The sequence below is a fragment of the Oratosquilla oratoria genome, chromosome 24, assembly GCF_046742065.1.
Source record: "Oratosquilla oratoria isolate Oo_2021 chromosome 24, ASM4674206v1, whole genome shotgun sequence".
NCBI lineage: Eukaryota > Metazoa > Arthropoda > Malacostraca > Stomatopoda > Squillidae > Oratosquilla > Oratosquilla oratoria.
The window spans coordinates 54,404,848-54,415,076 of NC_134800.1; the positions used below are offsets into that span (position 1 = coordinate 54,404,848).

At 41.1% G+C, this 10,229-nt stretch overlaps 1 protein-coding gene across 14 annotated transcripts in view; it reads right to left on the reverse strand.

The window, feature by feature from the left end:
* Positions 1-9,825, reverse strand: part of Nf-YA (nuclear factor Y-box A) — a 30,918-nt gene extending 21,093 nt beyond the window's left edge. For 8 of the 14 annotated variants that reach the window (XM_076208131.1, XM_076208130.1, XM_076208128.1 and 5 more), the window contains exons 1-3: positions 9,535-9,745; positions 4,292-4,364; positions 3,390-3,542 (exon numbers count right to left, since the gene is read on the reverse strand). In XM_076208131.1, coding sequence (XP_076064246.1) covers positions 3,390-3,542; positions 4,292-4,321 — 183 coding nt within the window. In that variant the 5' untranslated portion in view covers positions 4,322-4,364; positions 9,535-9,745. The other 6 variants (XM_076208129.1, XM_076208119.1, XM_076208132.1 and 3 more) reach the window with 5 other exon arrangements.
* Between the last annotated feature and the right edge of the window lie 404 nt (positions 9,826-10,229).

Sequence of the window (10,229 nt, forward strand, 5' to 3'; positions counted from 1 at the left end):
TAGAGTATAGAGGAAAGGTAGGTTTTTTGGATAGATTTAAACAAATGCATAGAGGGTTTAGGGCGAAATGTAAATGTAATGGTATTGCAAGATCTCAATACTAGGGTAGGAGACAAACCAACAGATGGAGTGGTTGGGCAGTGTAGAGTGCCAGGAAATATTGTAGTGGAGATGTGTCTAGAAAGAGTTGATGATGGCAAACACAGTGTTGGGAAAGTCAAATTTAAGTACACATGAGAGATGGTGGGTGGAAGGGTGGTTGATAGGGATTTAATGAACTATCCAGTGGTAAACAGAATAGTAGGAAGAGTTTTGGATGTACATGTTCATAGGGAGATAGTGGTGGAATACCAGATAAAAAAAAAATTGGTGGAAGGCAAGTTCAGAATGGAGGATAGCTGGAGAAAGAGGAAAAGTGCAGAAGGTAGGTAGGTGCTTAAAGTAAAATGTTTAAATGAGGAAGAAAAGGAGTACAAGAAGCTAAGGGAAGAGTGGGAAGGACTGAAGGAAAATTGGAGATGTTTCAAGGAGGGAGTAACAAGGTGTGCAAAGATGGTGTGTGGAACAAGGAGGATGGGAGGAAATAGAAGGAAGGGTAGCAAATGGAGGGATGATGAAGCAAAAAAGGATATAGAAAAGAAGAAACATAAGCATTCACAGATTGTTTGCAAAATAAGGCAGAATAAGCAAACAGGAGAGATGTGAAATGGGGTAGGAGTATGACAGTTTTTTTAAAGTAATAAAAAGAGGTTTGGAAAGAAATTAAGAGAGGAAAGAAAGGTGAATCAAGTAGAGAAGAAAAGGTAAAAGGTGCAGATGGAGGGATGATAATGGAGGAGACAGCTGTAAGAGGAAAATGGGCCGAGTATTTTAGGGAGTTGCTAAATGTGGAGGATAAGTTGGGAAAGGTAGCTGCAGTGTTAAGTGCTGAGAAAATGACAGTGATGAATGAGAAAAAATGGAGGAGAAATAAGAAAAGATGAGGTGAAAGCAGTTATTGAAATGAAGAGAACAGGCAAGGCACCTGAATTAGATGGGCATCATGTGGAATGCCTTAAAAAAGAGAGGTACAGTGATGAGGGACTGGCTGGTGAGGTTGTTTGTTTGTCTAAAAGAGTAGAAGCAAGTAAATGCCTTGGTGAATTAGAAATTATAATAAGAAATAGACATTCAGGAATGGATGCTAAAAGGAGATTGTATGATGTGATTGTGCCAACAGCACTGTATAGGGCAGAAACATGAAACAAAGAGAGGAAAAGCTCAAACATGTTTGAGATAAAGGGGGTTGCTAGGCTAGATAGTGAGAAACAAGGAGGTGAGGAGGAGAATGGAGGTGGAAAGGGAGTTGGGAGATAAGGCTGATGAAAGAATATTGGGATGGTTTGAACACATGGAAAAAAATGAGTGAAGAAAGACAGGTGGAGTGAACATGGATGGAGTACAAGGGGCACTGGAATAAAGGAAGGAAAGGAAAAGACAGAAGATAGGGGTGAGTGGAGAATGGTTGTGTATGGATGATGCTGTGATGCATGGGAGTTTGGTGGGGGATGGATGTGTAAATGATATTTTGACACAACCTGAAGGGATTTCTCACCATCCTCTCTTTTTTTCTGCATGATGGGACAGAGAAGGGGGATGGGGGGTTGCCGATTAAATGAAGTAGCCTTGCTGCATTGCTTCTGACCCAGAGAGGTGGGCGAGATGCATGGGTGACCTGTCATCTAGGAGGCAAGAAAGGGAGGAGGGAGGAGGGAGGGATGGAGGAGGGAGGGATGGAGGAGGGAGGGATGGAGGAGGGAGGAGGGAGGGATGGAGGAGGGAGGGATGGAGGAGGGAGGGATGGAGGAGAGAGGAGGGAGGGATGGAGGAGAGAGGAGGGAGGGATGGAGGAGGGATGGAGGAGGGAGGAGGGATGGAGGAGGGAGGAGGGATGGAGGAGGGAGGAGGGATGGAGGATGGTGAATGGGAATGGAGTATGTAGGGATGAAAAGGGTGGGTGTGGATTTACACCTTTGACTTTGGCTACCCCCTTGTATGGGGGAAAAAAGCCTTTGGTATGTGTTTTTTTTTTTTTTTTCCCTACACACAAAAAAAAAAAAAAAATCTATGCTGATACCAGAAGGCCCTTTCCCCCCCTTGTAAGTGGATGGCCAATTCAAAACATGTACACCCACCCTACCCATCCCAAATCCACCCAAAAAGCCATTTGTCATCCCTTCCACTCCTCCCCAGGGATGAAGGATCATCCTTGTCTATTACTACACCCATCAGGTCAGTGGCATTACAACAAGAAATACCTTGCATTGCTTTTGACATGAGAAATGTGGCAGAAGGACAAAGTTGACCCTCCATCCATCAAGTACCAAGGTGGGGGGACAGGTGTATGGTGGGTATGGTGGGTATATACTTTGATTGCCAGGAAAGGAGTGTTGGTATATGTACATATGATGATTTCTCCCCCATCTTCTCTCTTTCTGCATGAATGGACAAAGGGGGGGATTGCTGATTAACGAGGCAGCCTTGCTGTGGTTGTGCAGTGTCTTGATACATTGCTTCCGATACAGAAGAGTGGGCAAGAGGCAGGGATGACCAATCTAGGAGGAGCCAAGAAAAGAGGGACGGAGGGCTGGTGAATGGCAATGGTGTACATGGGGATGAAATGGGTGAGAGTGGGTCTAGACCTTTGACTTTGACTACCTCCCTTGTAAGGGGGAAAAAGCTATTGGTATGTGTATGTATGTTGTCCCTGTATCCTGCCAACTGCTCAAGTCGGCCACAACGCACTGACTGGGGACCCACTTGTTAGTGACCTTTGACTTTGACTACCTCCCTTGTAAGGGGGAAAAAGCCATTGGCATGTGTATGTGTGTATGTATGTATGTATATACACTAACCATGAATTTAACTTTGTGGATGTCAAATGTACTTTAATGTGTACCAAGCAGGTGTGTTCTTCGACTCATGGGATCCAGAAATCATATAACCAATTACTTAGAATTAGTTTAATCTTTCACTTTTTTCTGTAAACATGGGACTTCACAGTGAAGTGTTGCGGAGGTCAAATTGAAAGGGCTGAGGCATAAACAATTCAATTCAGAGAAAAAAATATTGCATAAATCACATGACAAAGTAATATGGCGGCTGGAGTATGACAGAAGTACATGGCAACAAATCCAGCTGTTCATCCATGACCTTGCCAGCAGCAGCTTCTCTCACAAAAGACTTTTATAATCTAATTAGAAGGATTACATCTGACAGCTCTTACAGCTTATGAACACAACTTTACAAGAACAATAACGAGACTTGAGAAAATCTCGTGCTCAATGACTGGCATGGTCAACACCTAACCCCCAGACTGCAAAGGTCAAGTGAGACAACTGCTTGCATACCTGGATTCCAGACACTGGCACCACCTGAATCTGCTGAAGTTGTTGAGAACTGTTGGTTGTGGTGGAGTTTCCAGCCAAATGAATGGTTCCCGCCGACCCTCCTACAGTTTGCAGCATCAGCTGCCCTCCTGCGGTCTGTATGATATGGGCACTCTGTAAGCCAATAGAGAAGCTGGTTAATTAACTATACATACAGATACCAAGGGTTCCCTTCCCCTTACAAGAGAGGTAACCAAAGTCAAAAGCATAAATCCACCCCCACCCATTTTATCCCCACATACTCCACTCCCATTCACTACCCCTCCCTTCCCTCTTAATCAGTTTACCTCTACCCAAGTCCTATTAACAATATACATAGATTATTAAAAGACCCTTTTCCTTTTATAGATTTTTTTTGGCAAACTCAGAGCATACATCCACACTTTACCTATCTAAAATACATTTGTTGTCCCTGTATCCTGCCAACTACTCAAGTCAGCCACAACGCACTGACTGGGAACCCACTTGTTAGCGACAATCATCGATAGCTCCCATATACAGGTATCTCTCTGGGTTTGTATCATATTACTGCAGGAGGGACCTGTGGGAGGTTTCACAGTACACAAGTCACCAGTAACTGTCAACCCTTGTTCATATAATACTTTTTTTTGTGCTCAACCATGCCAATATAAGGAACATGTATAGATGACCACATTGTGGACAAATGCCCAGGATGTAACACTTCACCTCATACTATTCAACACATCATGGAAGACTGCATTATACACAATCACACACGCAAACGACACAACATACGCTCCATAAAGGATTTGTGGGAAAACCCTGTTTTGGCCGTGGCATTCCTTGGGGAGACGGGACTGCTCGGAGAGACAGTATAGGAAACAAAAACATGTATAGCTTACCTGGCCCTGTGCCTGCTGCACTGCCTGCATCTAACCTGTACAAGACAAGCTGTACCAATCAACTTCCCTGCACCTGAAAGACAAATTTAACAAATAAGTTTACATTCCATTGTGCACACCAAACATTAAATTTCAAAAGTTGTCAAGAAATCAACGACATCCAATACAGCTAATACTCTATGGGTGTGGAATGGGTATGGAATGGGTGCATGGCTTGGCTACCTCCCTTATAAGGATTAGTACTTTGGTATATAAAGACAAATTGTCTATTATACAACTGCAGTAACAACTCCACCTACTATTATTTTTTTGTGCGTAAAATGGAATATACAGACGCTCCTCAACTTACGTTTTAGTTACGTTCCGAACGGCCGAATGTAAGTTGAAAATGAACGTAAGTTGTTACTATACTATACATCCGTAAATTCTATTACCGTATCTTATGAAACACCCCTAAATCATTAATTATACACATAACATTGTAAAATAATAACATTAATTTCAAATAAATTAAATTCAAGCAACATAAATTGATATGGTGGAGGAGGAGGGGGAGGAGGAGGAGGAGGAGGCAAGGCACGTTCAGTCTGTCGTTTGTGCTATGTAAATAATGGACGCAGCGTCATGCGTAAGTATCGTTTGAACTACGGAGAGCGCGCTAAACTAAAAAATTCACTTTTTTTTTTAGTCGGTTCAAACGTAAAATTGAAAAAACGTAAAACGAATGAACGTAAGTAGAGGAGCGTCTGTATCACTGGATATTGCCAACAGATACAATAATTTCCTTTTCTCATGTTTCCTATGAAGTACATTTCAAGTAAAGCGAGATACACAATACCTTTATGAAAACTAGTTTCTCTCCACCTCATTATTATCTGTATTCCAATTCTGCCATATATTTCATCCAAGTTACTTAGTGATGCCTCTACAGTTCACGTTTGAAATTGTTTCTGTTGCCATACACACTTCCAGTTTTCAAGCACTCTCCTTCCCTACACACCTCACTACTCCCTCCTACTCACCACCTCAACACTTTTTCTCCACACTCACACTATCCAACCCCTCAGGGAAACAACACAGCATCTCTTTTCAAAGTCACTTTGGTCCCATCTGGAGGCAGCTACCAGTTACCTAAAAGCTGCTGGTCTTCTGCAAGGAACTAGGGGCAATGAACTGATTCACAGTTGTGCATGCAAGTCATCCCTTTGCCACCCTTAATCAAACACTATCAACTTATTTCCAGTTGCCACTGCAAACCATATCTACTTATTTCCAGTTGCTGGCGACTGGCACTCAAGTCTTTGGACTGAGCCTAAGACACTCGTTTATCAAATTTGTAATTCTTTGATCTTTAAGCACATGGAGAGCTGACAACAGGCAAATACTCCCCTCGTACCTTCAGTTGGTGAAAGAGTCAGCTCCACACTAATACAATGCGGACATCAATTGAAGGTTTCTCTCCACGGAGATCTGTAAGAAGCCATGGAGACCACTGCCTGAGGGACACAAGGTTCCAGTAGGTGAAACTCCAGTTTTATCCCATTATCACAAAAACACATTTCTCACTTTTCTTTTTTTGAATACGACAGATCTATTTTTCTATGGAATGGTTAGGTTAGGAGCAACTGGACAATGTAGGAGGAGGAGGTGGTGGTGGTGGTAGTGGTGGTGTAAATACCTTGGCTTCAGCACCCCTACTCCCTTTTGGGTTTTGCTTCGTTTAATTTTGGACTTGGTCACTCTGCATTTCCAGATTATATATTGCTTGTCAGTTCACTTCCAGGTTTTCTGCCTTGGCACTGAACAGTTATAGTTTCTTAAGGATCTTTTCTTATTTTCTGGATAGGGTTGTTGGAGCAGTTTGTTTCAGGCTCTGATCGATGATAGCTTGTTGCACTCTAGTAAGAAAGGCTCGTGGTTTTCTTCGCTACACCCACACAGGGGGCAGTTTGCGTCTTGGTTTATGTCAGTTTCTCAAATTTTGTTTCAGTGTGTTTGTCCTGGCATAAAACAGAATGGCAGTCTAGGTTATTTTCATAAATTTCTTCTTCCATTTTTATTTTTTTTTCCATTGACTGTAGTGTGATATGGAGGGTTTATTTGCCAGTTCAGCTTTCCATGTCTGTGTCAATATCATTTATCCTGGCTTTGAGTTGTTGTTTTTTAATAGTTTTGAGATCCTCTAGGTTTAAGTTTTGCTTTTGCAAATATGATCTAGTTGCTTGGCCCAGTAATTTCCTTGTCTTTAATATTGGTCTTGAAAAATGAGTTTGACAAGCTTGTTCACCTCATCTCCAATGACATGTCTTGTTTTGCACATCTCTAGTGTATGCTGAGGAAGATCTGATCTCTGCTCTCAGGCCTGCTGTGTAGTGTGGTGCTCTGAATATGACTTTGTATGCCTTGTTTTCTATTGACTGTAGCCTTTTGAGTTTACTTTTTGTGAAGAAGATTGCTTCCGTTCGGTGGAGTAAACTAGGGATGGCGACATTTTTCAAGAACACTTTGCCGATACTGATCCTGTTGCAGCTTCTTGCCATTATTGATGATGTTTGATTAGCAAACGAGTTTGCTTTGCTAAAGTTGTTATATATGTGTTATTTGAGGCATTTCCTTTTATTTGTTATTTCTATTCCTAAGTATATTATGGACTCCGTGACTTTTATTCCACTAATTTCTTTCTGGGGACTCTGCTAGGTTGTCAGTTAGGTATCATGATATATATTTGTGTTTACGTGATTCTGGAATTTTACCAAAACTTGAGGCAACAACTGTCAACCAGAAAACACATTAAAGAATATCAGAGAAGTATAGAAAGTATTTCACTATACTGATGCACATATGATGAAAAAATTTGCAAAAAAAATTATCTGCTCATAATGACAATGCTCTAAAAGTGGTATGGACTACCACTCAATAAAAGAACACAAGAAAAATGGCAAAGGAGGGCCACAACTGAAATTATCCGTAATCTTGCTATTAAAGCTGACGAGCAATCAGTCAACATGAATACTGCCTTTGTAATTGAAATCCATAGACAATATATTTTTTTTTCAAGAACAGATGCAAAGATCTTCACCATATCATTTGCTTTTAAAAGACCTATCATATTCCATGAACATACAAAACTGCTGCAAACAGCATATGAAACATTTTATATGAATGACAGGAAAACTGGAGTCGGACATTACGTGTTGGCCTGGTGGGGATAATAAATCCACCTAACAATATCTAGTAAATGACAGAGTGGAGGCTAGGATGGAAGGCGAGTAGGTTAATACATGCCAGAACATGAAAGAAAAAGTCTCATAGAATACAACATCCTAATAATGAAACTTAATGAGGACAAGTTTGAATTTATAAAGTTCGGTAAGAGCAGACACGAAACTTCATATAAAGATCCAAAAGGAAACCATATCACACAATAAACATCAGTAAGAGATCTAGGAGTTATACTTTCGGATGATGCTACATTTGATCAACATATAGAAGAAAGAGTATCAAAATGCAGACAACGAATGGGATACATACTTAGAACCTTCCACACCATAGAACCAGAAACCTTGCTAACCTTACGGAAAGCCCTAGTCATCCTTATCATCGACTACTGCTCAAAACTTTGGGCTCCATACAAACAAGGCCACATCATGTAGCTGGAAGCTCAGCAAAGAACCTTTACCTCAACAATCAAAAGAACCCCAGCTCACCAAGATGTGGACAAACACAATTACTGGAAAAGACTGGCTGAAAATTATTGATTGATTTATGAAATTTTTGGCTCGAAGGCCAAGTGCCGGAGCCGGTAGGCCATTCAGCGCTGGCTGAAAATGAACTCTAATCCATAGAGAGGAGACTAGAGATATCTGATAATATATACATGGAAAATCCTAGAAGACAGGATCACTCCACCCAAAACAGAACCTATAAAACCAGTAAAGACCCATATCACCACAGAAGAAAAGAACTGGAAGAAAATGCACACAATTGGCCCTGCCATCAGAGTGCCCACTAAAAGTCAAGACACTCAAACAGAACAGCATCTCAAGAAAGGGGGCTCCGACTGTTTAATCACTTACCTAAACACATACGGAACATTACAGAAATTAAAACGGAAGTTTTCAAAAGGGAACTTGACAAATTCCAGGTTATACAGCATCGTGTCCATTATTGACCAGCTGGACTACAAACTACAAACTGAAAGGCGGCAGTTATGCCATGGCCTTGCCTCAAGTTCCATCGGAGGAGCAACACTCCCTTGAGGCAGAAGTGCTTCAAGGTAAATAAATTCAAGGTAAATTAGGTATGATATCTAATAACAGTTTCACCAAGTTAAGGCTTTGAAGTGATCTACTACACAATGCATTTGAGAATGTACAAATTTGTGTTTGCTTCCGTTTTCTGGCTGGCAGTCGGTTATTGCCTCAAGTTTTGGTAAAATTAAAAATTCCAGAATCATGTAAACATGAATATTTAATGTGATACCTATGTTGTCCAATAGCTCCTAACCTAACTATTCCAGCTTAGGACAAACCTCAGGAGAATGTTTAGACATTACCTTGTTCTATCCAACAGAACTAGTGGAACAAGTTTAAAAAAAATTGGCCAATACAACCAAAGAATTTGAAACAAACATTAATAAATGAGCACAGAGATGAGGCCATGGGCACAATACACGTGACATTAATTAATTTAAACCCAGCTAATAGGACCCTGTGCCAACTGAATCTATGATTATACACATTTTTGTTGGACTTTCCCCTGCCTCCTTCACCTAGTATAACTTCCCAGAACTTTTACGAGGTTGTGAGTGAGCCACTGAACAGTTGTTGTTTAGGAAACAAGACGATATATGCATCATGATGATACTCATGTTCTATCAGACATATGGATATGGGTAAAAATTCGCGTCAGGAAAAAAATTATACGCCCGTCTCTTCTCCCTCATGTCCCTATGCATTCTACATTCTTAGAGACCCTAGATATTCGACGATTGAACAAAACAAATTTACAAACACTTGAGCAACAATCGTGCTGCATAGCTTAACGCTCGACTCGCCTGGCTGGGAAGCCCAGCCACTTCCAAATATGACATATACCACGTAAGATCTCCGTCTGGTCACATTTCCACAGAGGAATGTCATTGTACTCTATCACAAACACATAATTCGTTTCACTTTAGCACAGTCTGGTCTGCAGTGCCATCGTGGCAATGCAAAGATGCACATCAGTGTGCCAGGCCGTACCTTTTCACGTAAAGCTTATATTCACACTATCGCAGCCATTTCAACATGGCTTCCTCCTTTGTCTGCCTACAACCAGGGCTAATTTTCGCAACATCCTTCGCCATTTCATTAGCTGGACTCAATACACGTCGATGAGGAGGTCACGGTAGGATCCAAAGTGTGCGCCAACTAGCTATAGAGGATAATTTGTGGAGTTGTATCGGGTATTAGGGTGTAGTTACCGATGATTGGTAGTGTGACACCAATGAAAGCTCGCCGACCACGGACCGCTGTCGTATTGGCTGGCCAAAGCGAGTCGTGCTCTATCGTCCCACAATACTCCGCTTAACTTTCGTTTCTCTCTCTTAACATAGCGTTCATTTAGTTCCAAATTCATAACTTAGGATGGTTATTTTGGAATGTTTTAAGTAATTTTGTCATCTATGATTACTTTTTTATATTTTCTGTGTCTTTAAGTATCATCGAATTAATTTATAAACACCCATGAATGCATTTACTTATAGTTTTGAATGCTAAACAAAACAAAATTAAACAATCAAAAGAAAAAAGTACAAAAGTATGAGCACAAGGACTGGAGCCAGCGCCAGCAAATGGGACGGCACCAGGCGTGGCGACTATCCGCCGTTGCCAATTTTAGTTTAGCTATCTTCTCGTCTCATTTCAATTATATACATTTGTAAATCTAATGTCTCACT